Consider the following 20,069-nt stretch of genomic DNA (forward strand, 5'->3'; position numbering starts at 1 on the left):
CTTGAACTAGTTCTGCTATAAGTTGTACTGTAAAGCTAACCAAATACGTAGGTCATATTTATTATGTTTTATGTTATTCTGCCGCCTTAAACTCTGTGTAGTTAGCCTACAGTGCCCCCACTTGACCAGACTGTTAGACACTTCAGGCAAGCGCATAATAAAAGGAGCCAAGGAGGGGAGGGGTGTTGTTCACAGAAAATACGCTAGATGGCAGCATTGCATATTCAAACAGCTGGTGCTGCGATTGGACGGTCATCAATCACTATGACTAGTCACGACAGGGACATGATCCTCACTCCACCTTTGATTGAGATCTCTCTTCTCCCATCCTTCTCTGCTATGCCCTGTGATTTCCCAATGGGGATAAATAAGGTACCTACCCTCCTACCGACCTGTGCAGAATGAATGAGGGTTGGGGGGGAGGTTGGGAGGATGTTAAACTAGGTCATTGCTCCTGAATCTCTCTCCTGCCTTACCTACACCATCTCTCCTCTCCCCCATGCCACTCAAACACCAGAGATCCGACATCATTACAAGAGGAAGGGATGGATGAGAGAGGAGAGAGGGATGTGACAGGAAAAAAGAGTTGGAGAAACACGTGAGTCTCTGTGAATTTCAGTGTGTGTGTGTGTCTGTGTACTGCATGTGTCTGTGTGTGTGAGCATGGGAAGGAAGGAATGATGTTGTGTCCTTGGGCATGGCAGCAAGGCACTTCACCCTACTGGCCTCGGGGAGAATGTCCCTGTACTTACTGTAAGTTGCTCTGCATAAGAGTGTCTGCTAAATGACTTAAATGAAGAAGATGGAAGGGAGGAGTGAGGAAGGGAGGAAAAGAGGAAGGGAGGAAGGGAGGAAGGGAGGAAGGGAGGAAAGGAGGAAGGGAGGAAGAGAGGAAGGGAGGAAGGGCCAGATTAAAGAGCATGGTTAAGGCTGAGTCTCCCTCTGTGGTCTAATAAAGATGTTTGCTTCAGCCTGCATCAGTCCTCAAAACCACCTCTGATGAGGAAACACACCTGCTATCTCCTCCTCCTCTCCTCTTCCTCTCTCTCTTCTTCCTCTCTCCCCCTCTTTGCCCCTTTTACCTCCCTCTACCCCCTCTCCTCTTCCTCTCTCCCTCTCCTCTCTCTCTCTCCTCCTCCTCTCTCCACTCCTTCCTTCCACATCTCTCAGTCCCATTCTCGGTATTGATATATATGCAGTATATACATATGAAATATATACATATAGTTTCCTACTTCAAATCCTCTCTCCCTCTCCTCCTCCGCTCTCTCTCTCTCTCTTTCTCTCTCTCTCTCTATCTCTCTCTCTCTCTCTTCACTCTAATTTCTCGTCTTTAGTCCCTGTGGGTTTCTGTGTTAAGAGCTTCAAATACAAGAATCTTCTCCCAAACCCCCTCCCAACTATCTTCTCTGAGTCTTAAAGAGAGGGAGATAGGGAGAGACAGGGAAGGGGAGGAGAGAAAGTGGAAATGAAACGAGAGAGAAGAGAGGGATCTACTGTGAATTATTTAATACCTACTATATAATTTGTTTTGTGGTGTGTGTGTAAATGTGTGCATGCCTGAGTGTGTGTTTGCTCTCTGTCTGTTCTTCTGGTCTATCAAGGGTTTGCCCTCTCTAGTATGTTGACGTTGGAAAAGCTTTTTGGAAAGATTTATGTTGTTGGATTACCTGAGTAAATGAGGTACTGAAACATTTCCCCAAAACACCTTAAAAAGTGTCCTTTATCACCAAGGTGTCCTCTAGACCAGAGATCCACTATAAAGCATGTCAGATAGCGATTTCAGAATGATACAAACCAGTTATGCAACCTGCACATTATGCAACAATAGCTTGTCATTAGTCTTTGTATAATGAGTTCCTCCAGGAACCATCCTGTAATCACAAAGGCTAATTCAATCGGGGGGAAGATTAATGGAGTTGCTTCCCCATTATGACTGCTGTGTAGATGAAGGAATGACGTCCCTCACAGCACAGTACACACTGCTGCTAGCTCCCCCTCCATCCCAGCACTGGACAATAATACTCATTAAGAAGAGCTCCACCTCTCCTCAAGACTGATCCATAGCTGTGTCTCCCCTCCGTCAACATGAGGCTGATCTGTTTATCCAGTGCTTTGGATGGTTTTAATCCCACTCTGGACTTCTGGGGAGAGTCAGCGGCTGATGTGTGAAAGATCAAGACAGGAATCAAGTTATTTTGAAAGAGAGATCCAAACAGGATTATGTAAATCTGGAAGGCATTTATTAGAAGGAAGAAGAATATGAAATGCTGTCAGATTGAGATGTTCAGACCTGTGGTGCTGAACCCTCCCTGGACTGGTGCTACTGATTGAGGTTCCTTCCTGGGGTCAGACAGAGTGATGGGTGGTGGCATGAGGAGGAGGAGGGACCTGGGGTGGAATGAGAGAGAATAGGGGGAGGAGAGGGAAGATGTAAAGAGAGAAAGAGGGAGCAAGGAGAGAAGAGAGGGAGGAGATAAAGAAAGAGAGAGGGGGATCAGAGTCAGGAGTCAGGACTTGCAGGAGATAGAGGGGTCTCTGCTCTGTGTGTTTGTGTTCTTGGCTGCTCACTTTGTGCTGCACAGATTTCTGATATAAATCAGGTGTTTGTGACTCTGAAATGTTTGTGTGTGTATGTGTGTGGGTGTGTGTTTCTGTGTGTTTGTGTGTGTGGTGAGAGGATCCAGAGAGCAGATAAACATAATCATTACTCCAGTAATGACACCCAGAGGAGCCCCACCCTGTACACGCACGCACAATCACACACACACTCTCCCCCCTCCTTCACTCTCTCCCCCTCCTCCCCGTCTCTCTCTCCCCCTCCTCCCCGTCTCTCTCTCCCCCTCCCCCCACTCCTACTGCAGCAGGTTAGAACTCCTCTTCATGTCCCTGGGATGCCATCTACACACACACACACACACACACACACACTCACTCAGAGCTCTGATGCTGTGAAGAGCTGAAGCAGAGTGTGTGTGAGTATGGTTGTATGAGTGCGAGAGTGTGTGAGAGTTTGTGTGTGTGGAAGAGTGTGTGAATGTGTGTGTTTTACTGAGAGGTGTGTTGAATACTCTTTCTGAAAATGTCCGCTCTCCGCTCTCCTGGGAGAATGTGACTTTCAGATCTCCTTTATTCTCCCCTTCCCCCTCTCCTCTCTCCTCTCCTGACTCCAGAGACGTAGAGGAGAGAGTTAGGCAGAGAGACGGGTCGACTCCAGAGAGAGTTAGGCAGAGAGACAGGTCGACTCCATAAATAGTTAGGCAGAGAGACTGGTCGACTCCATAAATAGTTAGACAGAGTGACAGGTAGACTCCAGAAATAGTTAGACAGGTAGACTCCAGAGAGAGTTAGGCAGAGAGACAGGTCGACTCCATAAATAGTTAGACAGAGTGACAGGTAGACTCCAGAAATAGTTAGACAGAGAGACAGGTAGACTCCAGAAATAGTTAGGCAGAGAAACAGGTCGACTCCAGAAATAGTTAGGCAGAGAGACAGGTAGACTCCAGAAATAGTTAGACAGGTAGACTCCAGAGAGAGTTAGGCAGAGAGACAGGTCGACTCCATAAATAGTTAGACAGAGTGACAGGTAGACTCCAGAAATAGTTAGACAGAGAGACAGGTAGACTCCAGAAAGAGTTAGACAGGTAGACTCCAGAGAGAGTTAGACAGAGAGACAGGTAGACTCCAGAAATAGTTAGACAGGTAGACTCCAGAGAGAGTTAGACAGAGAGACAGGTAGACTCCAGAAATAGTTAGACAGAGAGACAGGTAGACTCCACTAATAGTTAGGCAGAGAGACAGGTAGACTCCAGAAAAAGTTAGACAGGTAGACTCCAGAGAGAGTTAGACAGAGAGACAGGTAGACTCCAGAAATAGTTAGGCAGAGAAACAGGTAGACTCCAGAGAGAGTTAGACAGAGAGACAGGTCGACTCCAGAAATAGTTAGACAGGTAGACTCCAGAAATAGTTGGACAGAGAGACAGGTAGACTCCAGAAACAGTTTGGCAGAGAGACAGGTAGACTCCAGAAACAGTTTGGCAGAGAGACAGGTAGACTCCAGAAACAGTTTGGCAGAGAGACAGGTAGACTCCAGAAACAGTTTGGCAGAGAGACAGGTAGACTCCAGAAACAGTTTGGCAGAGAGACAGGTAGACTCCAGAAACAGTTTGGCAGAGAGACAGGTAGACTCCAGAAACAGTTTGGCAGAGAGACAGGTAGACTCCAGAAACAGTTTGGCAGAGAGACAGGTAGACTCCAGAAACAGTTTGGCAGAGAGACAGGTAGACTCCAGAAACAGTTTGGCAGAGCCCCTGGTCTCCTGTGATACACATCAGGTACAGCAGTCAGTGGGATGAAAGCCTCCACTCAATAACACAACAGTCCTGATGTTACAGTAATCAATACTGACCATTAGGAACTCTGTTCGTAAAATCACTGGCCATGCAAACACACCACCCTTGAACTTATACTGGAATAACACACACAAACACACATGCACACGCACACCAACATACATGCACACACACACACATTGCTATAAAACCAGATATTTGGAAATCCATTATACAAGATAGTGAAAATCATAATGATACAAAGATTGGATTTCTGTGGCAAAACAACTCAATCAGCTGATTTGGGAACAAAAAGCGAAGATGCAATGCAACTCTCTGTTGATGCTATCTTCTGAGGATGCTGCAGTACAGGACAAACTAGAGCAGAGAGAGTGAGTGAATTAGTGAGCGTGTTTGTGTATGTGAGCATGTGAATGTGTGAGTAGATGTGTGTGTGTCTGTGTGGGGGGGGTTTCTCTGATGGTCCACTTTTGGTGTTCTACTGTGTTAGCCTCTTAAAGGTTTTTATCTCCATTAGCTTGCCTAGGTATTTCTCTTGTGTTTGCTTGCTCTGAAAGGTGTTTCTCTTGTGTTTGCTTGTTCTGAAAGGTGTTTCTCTTGTGTTTGCTTACTCTGAAAGGTGTTTCTCTTGTGTTCGCTTGCTATGAAAGGTGTTTCTCTTGTGTTCGCTTGCTATGAAAGGTGTTTCTCTTGTGTTCGCTTGCTATGAAAGGTGTTTCTCTTGTGTTCGCTTGCTCTGAAAGGTGTTTCTCTTGTGTTCGCTTGCTCTGAAAGGTGTTTCTCTTGTGTTCGCTTGCTATGAAAGGTGTTTCTCTTGTGTTCGCTTGCTCTGAAAGGTGTTTCTCTTGTGTTCGCTTGCTCTGAAAGGTGTTTCTCCTGTGGGAGTGTTGCTGAAACTTGTAGAGAGGTAGATGATCTGAACCCTAAAATAACTTTTCTCAGGGATAATGACCTCCCTGAAACACTCCCTGAATGTGACAACAGATACTTCAACCACCTCTGATGTTACCTGGACACACACACATAGTCACATACACAGTCACACACACAGTCACACACACAGACAGTTTCATGTTGCTGTATCCAGTGAAGCTCTGCATGTTCCTCCACCTAAAGGGACGTCAGAAGAATCCTGCGGTTCAGAGGGAGAAGACATAGAGAGAGTAGGTTCAAAATCCCCCTTGTACACATATTATTCTACTGTAGATGTTCACATACAATAAGGAGAGAGGGAAGAGGGAGAGGGTATACTGGGAGGGAGGAGGAAGAGAGTATAACAGTGTGGATACTGGGAGGGAGGAGGGAGAGAGTATAACAGTGTGGATACTGGGAGGGAGGAGGGAGAGAGTATAACAGTGTGGATACTGGGAGGGAGGAGGGAGAGAGTATAACAGTGTGTATACTGGGAGGGAGAGCATCTGTTGCAGTCAGTCTGGACATGTTGGTACACACAGACCTGCCCGTGGGAGAACCAAGATCACACACACCCAGAATGCACCAGCGGTTTTCTGGGTCACACACAGGGAATGCAAATCACACATACATAAGGATACTGCCTGGAGACAAACAGAAATAAATGTTATGTTGAGGAAGGTAATACACGTACACACACACAGAGATACAGTGTGATCCTCCTCCCTCCAACAGACATGTCAACTTCATCAACTCTTTAGAGAATGATGGGAATGTAATCAGATGGCTGAGCGGTTAGGGAGTTGGACGATTAATCAGAAGGTTGTTGGTTCGATTCCTGGCCGGCCAAAGGCACTGTGTCCTGGGCAAGACACTTCACCCTACTTGCCTCAGGGGAATGTCCCTGTACTTACTGTAAGTCGCTCTGGATAAGAGCGTCTGCTAAATAACTAAATGTAATGAATGAGAGCAGAAAAAGTGAGGAGGGGAAGGAGAGGAGAGGGGACTCTAGTGTTATTTTATCAGCTTCTTTTACCTATTTTATCCTGCATGAATGTAATTCAAATGTCCAGGGTGGGCATGTAGCAGTTTGGACTGCCTGATAAAGACTTTCAGAAATGGAAATCTCTCTACCTGTCTCTCTCACTTTCCTTCTCTCCCTGTCTCTCTCTCTTTCTCTCCCTGTCTCTCTCTCTCTCTCTTTCTCTCCCTGTCTCTCTCACTCTCTTTCTCTCCCCCTCTCTCTCACTCTTTGTATCTCACTTTCTGTATCTTTCTCTCACTCTTTACTTCCATTTCAATTGGAACAGAGAAAGGGAAAAGGAGAGAGAGAGAGAGAGAGAGAAAGAGGGAGGGGGAGGAAGAATAAGAGAGGAAGAGGGGGGCAGGAGGGAGGGAGAAAGACAGAGGAAAAGGGAGGGAGGGACCCACAGTCTAACTGTGTGAAAGCCAAAACAAAGAGTTCCAACAGCTGGTTGATAACACACAGACATCAGCTTCATGTTGATGCCTCCAGTCTGGATCACATGATGAAGAACAGAGGAAAGAAAAGAGAGTTTTTGGAACCCTGGTGAGATTGCGTAATAGAGTATTGAATGAGCTGTGTTTACCTTTGAGAGGCCCCCTGAGTTCTCTCTGCCGGCTCTACTGTGTGTGTGTATAAGGACTTGGCTGTCAGTGTGTATCTGTGTGTGTGTTTTATAAGGGCTTGGTTCTCATATTGTTAGTGTTAGGGTTAGGTTACTGTTTACAACCAGTCCGTATCAGGGAAGATCATAAGTTTGTTTGCAACTCTGTCCTGAAGACAACATCTGTCCTGTCCTCTCTCTCTCTCTCTCTCTCTCTCTCTCTCTCTCTCTCTCTCTCTCTCTCTCTCTCTCTCTCTTTCTCTCTCAACATAACACTGCTGTCTCTCTCACTCCCTCTCTCTCTCTATCTCCCCCTCCCCCCTCTCTCTGTCTCTCAAGAAAGGAAGTGAGAAAGAGAGAGAAGGTCAGATCTTCACTAGTTTCCAGTCTCCAGAGCTGCTCTCATCCAAACAGCCCCCCCTGACTCCCTGCAGACACCCCTCTCAGATGACCTTCAGTGTCTTGCCTGCTGCCTCTCTCCTTCCTCTCTCTCTCTCTCCCTCCCTCTCTCTCTCTCTCCCTTCCCCCTCTCTCCTTCCTCTCTCTCTCCCTCCTCCCTATCCCTCCCTCCCTCCCTCTCTTTCCTCTCTCTCTCCTTCCTTTCTCTCTCTCCCTCCTCTCTCTCCTTCCTCTCTCTCTCTCTCTCTTTCCCTCCTCTCTCTCCCTCCTCTCTCTCCTTCCTCTCTCTCTCTCTCTCTCCTTCCTCTCTTTCTCTCCCTCCTCTCTCTCTCTCCTTCCTCTCTCTCTCTCTCTCCCTCATCTCCCTCTCTCTCCTTCCTCTCTCTCTCTCTCCCTCCTCCCTCTCTCCCTCCAGCTGACCTTCAGGTATGTGAAAAGAGAGACATGTCTGACTGGAGGTCTCTCTGGCCAAACGAACACCCTGCTACAGGACACACAGATCAGGGCCTGCAGCGATGCATCCCATAATACTCTACAAGAGTAGAGGAGAGGATGGGAGAGGAGTGGAGAGGTGCACAGCATGGCTAGATGGACTGAAAGGATCTAGAAGGGTTCATCTTCAGGACAAGTAATCTGCCAGTGAGAACACAAACACAAGAATAATATGAATGAAAGAATATGGGGAGAGAGGAGAGCAGGGGAGGAGAGGAGGAGGAAGAAGGAGAGGGGCTGGGAGGTGCTGGGGGGTTAAGGTTGTTGCTAGAGGTCACACAAAACTGTTGTTAATGTTTTCATTAAGAGGCATCTAAATTGATCTGATTGTCAAACACACACAAAACAAACACACACAAACACCCACACTTAATGTGATCATTTGTCTGCAGGCTGTGAAATATTTCTGAAGCCAATTAGTGACAGACCATTTCCTGGTTCTGCAGAGTGACATCATCATTGTCCTGTAACAGTATTACAATAGGTGTGTTCAACTTCATCCAGCGCCGGTGGCGCCGACAGTCGGCTGCAGCCGCTTGCCTTGAAACTGAGAATGCCATTGGCTGCTTCAAGTCAACCGGGCTGCAGGCGACGCCGGCACTGCATGAAGTCGAACACACCTTATGTTTGTTACCAGGGACCATCACTGCCACGGCAACCAGTGCCTTCCCTCTGCTGTTCTGTAAGAGAGACAAGTTAGAAGTTAGACCCCACTGTGTTCAAATACTTGCCCTGTGAATGTGTTAGCAGGTATGTCTATGTGTGTGAGTCTGTGTGTGCATGTGTGTATGTGTGTGTCTGTAAGTGTGTCTGTGTATCTGTGAGAAAGAGAGATATTAAAGCACCTCGCTGGCACATTGTAAGTCAGAGCAGGAAGGTAGACAGTCTTGCCAAGCAGCAACCTTTCAGGAGCGTTTCCTGGGACACAGCTGTAGTCGGGTCCTCTTCATGGTTACTGTTCTAGGAGCTCCACTATGATCCAAGTCGGCACACTCTGAGCTCATAGAGCTTGTTGTTGTTGTTGTTGTTGTTGCTGTTTAGCTGACCAGCTGATCAGACAGGTCTGTGTCCATGGCAGGGTTCTGGAGGTGTGTCTGGGACAAGTTAGCAGGTCATATGTTGTGCAGCAGTCTTGCTGAAGTGTTATGTTGCTCCTCGGCTCCGGTGAGGTAAGCCCAGTCAGACCTGGTTGGAGTTTAGGGGGAAATAACAATTAGAGGCTGGAATCTGGGAGCACATATATTTATTTAACCCCCCCCCCCCCCCTCTATCTCTCTCTTTCTCTCACACACACACAAAAACCCTTCTATGGAGTAGGGGGGAAGAGGGGACAGAGAAGAGAAAGAAGGGGGGGGGAAAGGGGGAGTATCAGGGAGAGGAGGGAGAGAGATGAGGAAGAGGAGGAAGAGGTGAGGAAGGAAGAGAGGAGAGAGTATCATGGGGAGGAGGGGGAGAAAGAGGGAGTTGTCCCGGCAGCATTCCTTGGCCTCCTGCAGCATCTAAGGAATGTAAACAGAGGAGACTCCATTAGTCTCTAATTCAGCACATTGTTACATCAGATATATGATTCATCTTCTCAGCTCATCGCTGGCACACTAACTGCATGACACACACTGGGACCTGGGCTAGGACCTGGTCACAGTGGAAGGTGGTGTTAGGGTGTTGGGTAGTGTTAGGACATGGTGTTAGGGTGTTGGGTAGACTTATTACTGTTGGGTAGTATTAGGACAGTAAGGTAGACAGCAAACTAGTAGCATTAGTGTCTGTTTATCCACGGCCAACAAGGGTCTTATAACAGCCTTTTCTTAGACAGCCTAATGGTCTAACAGATGACAGATTACAGATTAGCTGGATTACTGGAGGGTCCTGGGGGAGGCAGGTCTGGGATCAGATTAAAGTTGTTTAAAGGTTGCAGGCCTGGCAGGAGACAACGTTTAGACTGACCACAGACCAGCGTCTGCAGAGGAGTTCAGGCTGGGGTCGTCTTCCCAGACCGGCCCTCCTTGGTGTGTGTGGTGTTGTTTGTGTATCTGCGTCCCTGTATGTACATGCGTATTGTCTGGGTGGGGTTGTGAGACAGTGACCTTGGAGCTAGTGTTGTAATCCTTTCTCCCAGATGGCCACCAGTGACTCAGACAGCAAAACCTGTCATAACCGTTTGACATGTTAAACACATCCAGAACCGTGCCTGCTAGTTGAGGTTTTGGGGGCACCGTAGTTGAGATATTATTGTTCAATGCCGGGTAGCTGGTTAGCTTTGTACTGTGCCTGGTAGGCCTAAACACAGACAGTTCCTTGACCCTGACTACCGAAACACTATTACAACTATGCACTTCTGATCCTACTGTACTTTCAATATACACTATGGGTATGTCGCTTGAATGAAAGCTTTTGCTTACATGATTAAAATGTAAATGTGATAAGCTGAGAGGCGTGAAACCGTTTGGTTTTCCTCGAGCAACACACCGCTAATTAAACTCATTACCGTCGTGAGTTGGGTGTGAAAGCCAAAACTGCCCCCCCCTCTCTCTCTTTTAATAAAAAAGTTTATCGTTCAATCCTGCAGGCACGCTCCCGCCCATAGAGGTTCCTCGCGCCCCGTTGCTATGGGTTTCCGTGTACGCGCCGAAGGCACGGCGGCGCGCAGCCCAGTCTCTCCGTAGGAATCGGTAGTCGACTGTTCTCTGCTGTGGTAGACATGGCGGCGGACCTCAACCCGGACTGGATCTCCTGCCTCCCCTCGTCTTGGAGTTATGGGGTCACCCAGGACGGCCGGATATTCTTCCTCAAGTAATTATTCTCTGGATATAACGCATGGATGTGCGTTTTCGTTATTGTCGACGCGAATATTCCCTCCAGCGTTGTAGTTCGGTATGTGCCTCTTCACCTTTTCACCCGTTTCTTCTCACCAACAGCGAAGAAGCCAAGAGTACAACCTGGCTACATCCAGTCACTGGAGACGCCGTTATAACGGGCCACAGAAACACTCCAGGTAAATGGCTCAACGGCTTTTTTGTTTTTGTTTTAACACTTTGGGAGAGAAATGAACTGGCTCCTCATCCTCGCCGCCGCCGTAACAGACGTCTCTCGAGCCTGCTATAGCGCGCAGACCTTCAGGTTGAGGCAGTTAACGTCACCTGAGCACTGTGCGACACACTTGTTAAAAGTTCTGTCACGTAAACGTCCTCGGGTTTCGCGGGACTGAGTCGGTTTAAGTGACGTTTGGCGTCGCCTTTCAGGGATAGCGTTGCGACGAAAAAAATCCTTATCCCCTCCAGCCGCACCGCTGTTGACACTGGGGCATTCTATGCTAGTCTGCGCGGTGTTGTGTCATGTTCTGCAGAGAAAGCTCCGGTTCCGTGATGCAGGCGTGGAATGTAACAAATATGCGTAGCAACGATGTCCCATGTGTCACTTGCCATGTTGGCATGACACCTTCAATGCAATTAGTGTAGCGGACGCTTCAATTCACACCAGAAGCCCGCTTGCCGCGACCGCTGGGACGCATAACATTATGCAAATCGTTGTAGAGTGGAAAAAAATCTAGTCACGATTAATACTAACGGAATGATTTGGTAGGATGATATTCTCGGTTAAGGCTACAACATGAGAGGACTGGCGTGGCTGTTGATTCCGTGTTGACGTCTGTATTTGGTGTTCACGGTTTCACTGCAGACCAATGCTTGTGTTTAGCCGCGCGCTGATAGCAGATCTCGAGGGTCAGCTGCTGTGCTGTGTATGTTCACCATGGCCGTTTCTCTCCCCCCTCTCTCCCCTCCTCTTCCCCCTCTCTCACCCGCTAGATTTGCCGACTGGATGGGAAGAGGGGTACACATTCGAGGGCGCGCGCTGCTTCATAAAGTGAGTTGTGGTTTAAAGCAGCAGTTCTCTGCTGCTGCTTTGTTTGGAAGAGCAGAGCTTTTCATATCTCAGATCAACGCCCACTTCTCTCTCTCTCCCCCCCCCTCTGCTTGCCTGCCCTCCTTGCTAGATTATTTCGGAAACAGATCCTTCTTACAGCCCACCCTTTCTCCCACCAAATGCTCTCTGTATTTCTCTCTTGTACAGAGCCCTCTTTTTCTCCTCAAAACAAGTCCTTTTTGTCAGAGTGGCTGGTTTGAGACAGGCTGGTTGAGACAGGCTGGTTGAGACAGGCTGGTTGAGACAGGCTGGTGTAAGACAGGCTGGTTGACTGGCTGGTTGACTGGCTGGTTGACTGGCTGGTTGACAGGCTGGTGTAAGACAGGCTGGTTGACTGGCTGGTTGACAGGCTGGTTTGAGACAGGCTGGTGTAAGACAGGCTGGTTGACAGGCCGGTGTGAGACAGCCTGGTTGGCTGGCTGGTGTGACTCATGGTGTTAGGGTTAGGCATGCTCACCCAACAGGCTTTACTTGTTGGGATCTGCTCTCCCAACAAGAGAGTGTGTGTGTGTGGGGGGGGGGAGGGTGTGTGTGTGGGGGGGAGGATGTGTGTTTTGGTATGTGTGCATATGTGTTGGTGTGTGTGTTTTCTGTGTATGCTTATGTGTGCTCCAGTTGGTACAGGAAGACATTTAGTCAACGTGTGTCTGTATGTATGTCTGGGAGAGGACATGACTTGCTGTTCTTCTTCCTCTCCGTCCTCCTGCTCCTCTTCCTTCTCCTCTTCTTCGTCTCCATCGTCCTCTACCTCTCATCTCCCTTCTCTTCCTCTCCATCCTCGTCCTCTTCCTCACCCTTCTCTTCCTCCATGTCTATTTACAGGGCAGCAGCTGACATCTAGCTGGTGTAGCACACTATAAATATCCCCTCTCACCAATACCCTACTGTAGTCTGGTCTCTCCTGCTGTAATCTTTGGTCTCTCCTGATGTAGTCTCTCCTGCTGTAGTCTCTCCTGCTGTAGTCTCTGATCTCCTGCTGTAGTCTCTAGTCTCTCCTGCTGTAGTCTTTCCTGCTGTAGTCTCTGGTCTCCTGCTGTAGTCTCTCCTGCTGTAGTCTCTCCTACTGTAGTCTCTCGTGCTGTAGTCTCTCCTGCTGTAGTCTCTGGTCTCTCCTACTGTAGTCTCTCGTGCTGTAGTCTCTCCTGCTGTAGTCTCTGGTCTCTCCTGCTGTAGTCTCTCCTGCTGTAGTCTCTCCTACTGTTGTCTCTGGTCTCTCTTGCTGTAGTCTCTAGTGTCTCCTACTGTAGTCTCTGGTCTCTCTTGCTGTAGTCTCTGGTCTCTCCTGCTTGTCTCTGGTCTCTCCTGCTGTAGTCTCTCCTGCTGTAGTTTCTCCTGCTGTAGTCTCTCCTGCTGTAGTCTCTCCTGCTGTAGTCTCTGGTCTCTCCTGCTGTAGTTTCTCCTGCTGTAGTCTCTAGTCTCTACTGCTGTAGTCTCTCCTTCTGTAGTCTCTCCTGCTGAAGTCTCTCCTGCTGTAGTCTCTCCTACTGAAGTCTCTCCTGCTGTAGTCTCTGGTCTCTTGCTGTAGTCTCTCTGTAGTGTGACAGGGTGAGTGACAGGGTGTGTGACAGGATGACAAGATGACAGAGTGTGTGACAGGGTAACTAGATGACAGGGTGAGTGACAGGGTGTGTGACAGGGTGAGTGACAGGGTGACAAGATGACAGGGTGTGTGACAGGGTGAGTGACAGGGTGTGTGACAGGGTGAGTGACAGGATGACAAGATGACAAGGTGTGTGACAGGGTGAGTGACAGAGTGTGTGACAGGGTAACAAGATGACAGGGTGAGTGACAGGATGTGTGACAGGGTGAGTGACAGGGTAACAAGATGACAGGGTGAGTGACTGGGTAACAAGATGACAGGGTGTGTGACAGGGTGACAAGATGACAGGGTGTGTGACAGGGTGAGTGACAGGGTGAGTGACAGGGTGAGTGACAGGGTGTGTGACAGGGTGACAAGATGACAGGGTGTGTGACAGGGTGAGTGACAGGGTGTGTGACAGGGTGAGTGACAGAGTGTGTTACAGGGTAACAAGATGACAGGGTGAGTGACAGGATGTGTGACAGGGTGAGTGACAGGGTGTGTGACAGGGTGACAAGATGACAGGGTGTGTGACAGGGTGAGTGACAGGGTGAGTGACAGGGTGTGTGACAGGGTGAGTGACAGGGTGAGTGACAGGGTGACAAGATGACAGGGTGTGTGACAGGGTAACAAGATGACAGGATGTGTGACAGGGTGAGTGACAGGGTGAGTGACAGGGTGAGTGACAGGGTGTGTGACAGGGTGAGTGACAGGGTGAGTGACAGGGTGACAAGATGACAGGGTGTGTGACAGGGTGACAAGATGATAGGGTGTGTGACAAGGTGAGTGACAGGGTGTGTGACAGGGTGACAAGATGACAGGGTGAGTGACAGGGTAACAAGATGACAGGGTGTGTGACAGGGTAACAAGATGACAGGGTGTGTGACAGGGTGAATGACAGGGTGAGTGACAGGGTAACAAGATGACAGGGTGTGTGACAGGGTAACAAGATGACAGGGTGTGTGACAGGGTGACAAGATGACAGGGTGTGTGACAGGGTAACAAGATGACAGGGTGTGTAACAGGGTAACAAGATGACAGGGTGTGTGACAGGGTGACAAGATGACAGGGTGAGTGACAGGGTAACAAGATGACAGGGTGAGTGACAGGGTAACAAGATGACAGGGTGTGTGACAGGGTAACAAGATGACAGGGTGTGTGACAGGGTAACAAGATGACAGGGTGTGTGACAGGGTGACAAGATGATAGGGTGTGGGAGCATTCGTAGAAAACACAGCAACAAGACTCAGAAACGAGCTACTTCACACAGAATGGCGTTCCCAAGAAACATACTGGCTTTGTCACAGAACATTTTATCATGGGCAAAGAGTCCTGGTCAGGTTTCCTGTCGTATGAGTAGACCATCAAGAGGTAAAAAGGAGTCAGGTGGCTGAGCGGTTAGGGAATCGGGCTGGTATTCAGACGGTTGCTGGTTTGATTACTGGCCGTGCCAAATGACGTTGTGTCCTTGGGCAAGGTACTTCACCCTACTTGCCTCGGGGGAATGTCCCTGTAGTTACTGTAAGTCACTCTGGATAAGAGCGCCTGCTAAATGACTGACATGAAAAGCATGGGTTAGCTTTATATCCATCACCATTTAGCTGCTGTAGCCTCTAGCTTTTTAGTATTTAGTATGGCTTTCAGCAGCTAACTTTAGATAGCTAGTAACCCGCATGCTAACTGTTGTAGTGGCAAACTAGATTAGAGCCAGGCTGAGCTCTGCTAATCGATGGGGCCGCCAACAGGCACTGGCCTAGTATTAATAACACACTGGAATATATGAGTTTCATAACATTCATATCACACTAGCGTACTTCCATCACAGTTTACATACTAGCGTACTAATATAAGAATGTAATCATTTATTATAAACAGACTCAAACACCTGCTATTGAACAGACAATATTTAGTTCTCTGGACACAGAGGGAGAGGGAGAGAAAAAAGAAGAGTATGAGAGAAATGGAGGTTGAGATCAGACAAAACACAGGTTATACCACCAGGACTACAACCCTTCAACACCCTTCGAGCTGTCAGTCTGTGAGTTCCTCTGTGTGTGAGAGAGTGTGTGTGTGAGAGTCTGTCTGTGTGTGTGTGAGAGTGTGTTCCTCTGTGTGTGTGTGAGAGTCTGTCTGTGTGTGTGTGAGAGTGTGTTCCTCTGTGTGTGTGTGTGTTCTCTCTGGGACAGATCCATCTGGGTCGTTGGAAGGGTGGAGTACATCCACTGATGAATCTCTTCCTGCCTCTGTGATTGCACACACACACACACACACACACACACACACACACTCTTAAGGGATGTCTCTGTGCTGGCAATGTCTCTTGGCTCAGAGAAGTGACACATTCTTTCTGGTTGTTGTTGTTTGTGTTTCACATATGTAACACCTACAGCTACACACACACACAGACACACACAGGGTTCTCCACCTCCCTGCCTCATAGCTTCCCTCCCATGTTTTGATCTCATTTGATGTAGTTGAATGGATTGGAGGATTAGAGGAAGAATATATATATATATATTGTTGTGAGAGAGAGTGTGTGTGTGTGTGTGTGTGAGAGAGAGAAATACAGTAGGTAGAAAGAGATCCTTCCTCCTTTGAGCTCCAGGTGGTCATCCAGAGGTCAAGGGTCAGCTGGTGTGACCTTGGTATTGATAGGCTGGAACTGCGTTACACATACAGACTACATTATAGTGCTTAGCTTGGAACCAACTAGCCTCCCTCCCTTCCCCTGTGGTGGTTTGTGAGTGGAGGGTGTGTGTGGAAGGGTGTGTGTGTGTGTGGAGGATGTTGTGTGTGTGTGTGTGTGTGAAGGGTGGTGTATGTGTGGAGGGAGAGGTGTATGGAGGGTGTGTGTGTGTATGGAGGGTGTGTGTGTGGAGGGTGGTGTATGTGTGTGTGGAGGGGGAGGTGTGTGGAAGGTGTCTGTGTGTGTGTGTGTGGAGGGTGGTGTATGTGTGAGTGTGGAGGGGGAGGTGTGTGGAAGGTGTCTGTGTGTGTGTGTGGAGGGTGGTGTATGTGTGAGTGTGGAGGGGGAGGTGTGTGGAAGGTGTCTGTGTGTGTGTGTGGAGGGTGGTGTATGTGTGAGTGTGGAGGGGGAGGTGTGTGGAAGGTGTCTGTGTGTGTGTGTGGAGGGTGGTGTATGTGTGAGTGTGATAAGTGTCTGGCCTCTCATCCACAGGAAGTGAGGTCAGGAGCCAGAGGAAACACTGATCTGCTTCCTGTCTCTGGCACTATGCTGTCATGGTAACTGCAGCTTGGCTGGAACCTCTCCCTCCCTCCCACTCTCTCCCTCCCTTTCATTTGTCTCACCTCCCTTCTCTCTCATATCTCCCTCTCTTTCACAAGCTCACTAACATGCAGCTAATCCCCAGTAATATTTGAGGTATTACCAGTCAAAGCATCTGCTAAGGATTACTGTGTGTGTGTGTGTGATATTGTTGTGTATGTGTGTGCATGTGTATTATTGTGTGTGTAGTATTGTGCGCATGTGTATTATTTTGTGTGTGTATTATTGTATTATCTTGTGCGTGTGATGACTCAGATTAATGTCTCCATGCAATAGAGTTTGATTTCTCTCCAGCACAAAGTTAATTAAGTAGTAGACATGATAGACAGGATGACATGGAAACAGAGGATGACAGGGTAGAGGAGGAGAGAGTAGAGAGGAGAGGAGGAGAGAGGAGAGGAGGAGAGAGGAGGAGAGAGGAGAGGAGGAGAGAGGAGAGGAGGAGAGAGGAGAGGAGAGAGATGAGAGGAGAGGAGGAGAGAGGAGAGGAGAGGAGGAGAGAGGAGAGGAGGAGAAAGGAGAGGAGGAGAGAGGAGAGAGATGAGAGGAGAGGAGGAGAGAGGAGAGGAGGAAAGGAGAGAGATGAGAGGAGAGGAGGAGAGAGGAGAGGAGGAAAGGAGAGAGATGAGAGGAGGAAAGGAGAGAGATGAGAGGAGAGAGATGAGAGGAGAGTGTAGGAGAGGAGATGAGTGGAGAGAGATGAGTGGAGAGAGATCAGAGGAGAGGAGAGAGATGAGTGGAGAAAGATGAGAGGAGAGAGAGGAGAGGAGAGATATCAGAGGGTAGAGGAGAGGGTAGAGGAGAGGGTAGAGGAGAGAGATGAGAGGAGATGAAAGGGTTACTTAAAGTTCATTTCTGCAATGTAGCATCTTAGATAGCATCAATTGAGAGGTAATTGTCTTCTGTGCGTGTCTTAGTAATCAGGTGTGAAGAAGAGCATCCCTCACTAGAATTCTTCAGATGGTCTCTCTCACACACACACAAACACACATACACACATTCTCCTGCCCATTTTCCAGATTGTTCTACTTCCAGTAATTCCCTCATTCTAGGCTGGGTTTAGATCTATTATATCTACCATTCTGGGGTTAGATCTACTAGATCTACTCTGCTGGGTTTAGATTTACTAGATCTACCCTGCTCTGCTGGGGTTAGATCTACTCGATCTGCTCTGCTCGGCTGGGGTTAGATCTACTTGATCTACTCTGCTGGGGTTAGATCTACTTGATCTACTCTGCTGGGGTTAGATCTACGAGATCTACTCTGCTCTGCTGGGGTTAGATCTACTCGATCTGCTCTGCTCGGCTGGGGTTAGATCTACTTGATCTACTCTGCTGGGGTTAGATCTACGAGATCTACCCTGCTCTGCTGGGGTTAGATCTACTCTGCTGGGGTTAGATCTACTCTATCTACTCTGCTCTGCTGGGGTTAGATCTACTTGATCTGCTCTGCTGGGGTTAGATCTACTCCATCTGCCCTGCTGGGGTTAGATCTACTAGATCTACTCTGCTCTGCTGGGGTTGGATCGACTCAATCTACTCTGCTGGGGTCAGATCTACTCGATCTACTCTGCTGGGGTTAGATCTACTAGATCCACTCTGCTCTGCTGGGGTTTGATCTACTAGATCTACTCTGCTGGGGTTAGATCGACTCGATCTACTCTGCTCTGCTGGGGTTGGATCTACTCGATCTGCTCTTCTGGGGTTAGATCTACTCTGCTCTGATTGAGTTAGATCTACTAGATCTATTCTGGTCTGCTTGGGTTAGATCTACTTTGCTGGGGTTACATCTACTCTGCTTTTCTGTGTGTGTGGTGGGTTTTTGTGTGGGGGAGTATAGGTGTTTATGTGTGTGAATGTGTATGCGTGTGTCTGTGTGCTGTGCTCTTAGTTGCCCATATATGGTGAATCTTACTCAGAGGGGTAGTCATGCAGGGCTGCTGTCGTGGGATCACGCTGTGTGTCTGTGTATGTTTGTGTTTGCTTGTGTGTATACATGTTTGTTTGAGAATGAGAGAGGGGGGTTGTGGGAGAGGGGGCGAGAATGAGATGGGGGGGGGCGAGAGTGAGAGGGGGGGCGAGAATGACAGACAGAGGAAGAGAGAGATGTCCCCTTCTGAAACTCAGCTGTAAGGTTTCCACTGGTGCTCTGGAGTGCGAGTGTGTGTGTGTCTGGGTGCCTGCGTCTGGGTGTGTGTGCGTGTTAGCGTGTGTGTGAGTGTCTGTTAGCAAGTGTGTTCTCTGCTGTCATTTTTCTGTCCCCAGTCTCTGCTGCCAAGCCTTACATGGAGACACCAGACCCAGTCTGGACCTGGACAGGGAGGGGAGGGGAGAAACCTAGGGAGAGGTCTTTTGGTCTTTATTTCCTCCACCCCTCCATTCCTTCTCCCCCATCCCTCCATTTTTTCTCTCCCTCCCTCCCTCCCTCCCTCCCTCCCTCCCTCCCTCCCTCCCTCCCTCCCTCCCTCCCTCCCTCCCTCCCTCCCTCCCTCCCTCCCTCCCTCCCTCCCTCCCTCCATGCTGAAGAGAGAGAGAGGAGGGTGTAAAGAGAGAGAGGGAGAGAGAGAGAGAAAGAGACAGAGAAGAGATTGAGATATAGAATGAGAGGGACAGAGAAAGAGTAGGAGAGATTGAGATATATAGAGGGAGGAAGAGAGAAGAAGAGATTGAGATATAGAGAGGGAGGGAGGGAGAAGAAGAGATTGAGATATAGAGAGGGAGGAAGAGAGAAGAAGAGATTGAGATATAGAGAGGGAGGGAGGGAGAAGAAGAGATTGAGATATAGAGAGGGAGGGAGGGAGAAGAAGAGATTGAGATATAGAGAGGGAGGGAGGGAGAAGAAGAGATTGAGATATAGAGAGGGAGGGAGGGAGGGTGTTGTTGTTGTCTCCCCTGCTGCAATGTGAGAACGTGGTGTTGAGGAGGTCATCTGGTCCTGGTTAGGAACCAGCTGGGTCTGGGGAGAGGGCTGGGGAGAGGCTTTGGCTGGGCTACTCCAGTGTTCTAGGTTCTACTCAGTTTAAGGCTGATCAGCTTCTAAAGAAAGAGGAGGAATATTCCAGAAACATCTTCCTCCCTGTACGTCTGCTGGGTGGCACATGATGTAGCCCTGTGTGTGTGTGTGTGTGTGTGTGGGAGGGTTGGCAGGAAATGTCCTGGCTGTCCCATCACAACACCAACTAACCCAGAGCACTGGCATGGGACCTGGAACACAAACACACGTCTGTGCACACACACACACGTCCGTGCACACACACACACGTCTGTGCACACACACACACGTCTGTGCACACACACACACGTCTGTGCACACACACACACTTCCGTGCACACACACACACGTCTGTGCACACACACATTGACATTCATGCGTTTAGCAGACGCTTTTATCCAAAGCGACTTCCAAGAGAGTTTTACAAAAGTGCATAGGTCACTGATCATAACAACAAGATAGGCCCCAAACATTGCGGGTAGCCAAAACATGAAGCATACATTGTGAAA

At 48.7% G+C, this 20,069-nt stretch overlaps 1 protein-coding gene across 3 annotated transcripts in view; it reads left to right on the top strand.

The window, feature by feature from the left end:
- Positions 1–10,384: 10,384 nt before the first annotated feature.
- Positions 10,385–20,069, top strand: part of LOC146276222 (pleckstrin homology domain-containing family A member 5-like) — a 49,229-nt gene continuing 39,544 nt past the window's right edge. For all 3 annotated transcript variants that reach the window (XR_014762438.1, XR_014762439.1, XM_084701423.1), the window contains exons 1-3: positions 10,385–10,573; positions 10,699–10,775; positions 11,587–11,644. Coding sequence is in view for 1 of the 3 variants with exons in the window: in XM_084701423.1 (XP_084557549.1) it covers positions 10,482–10,573; positions 10,699–10,775; positions 11,587–11,644 (227 nt within the window). In the remaining 2 variants the exon portion in view is untranslated. The remainder of the gene's footprint in view (positions 10,574–10,698; positions 10,776–11,586; positions 11,645–20,069) is intronic.

The sequence above is a fragment of the Hypomesus nipponensis genome, chromosome 7 (genome assembly GCF_054491055.1).
Source record: "Hypomesus nipponensis isolate SF chromosome 7, ASM5449105v1, whole genome shotgun sequence".
Classification (NCBI taxonomy): domain Eukaryota; kingdom Metazoa; phylum Chordata; class Actinopteri; order Osmeriformes; family Osmeridae; genus Hypomesus; species Hypomesus nipponensis.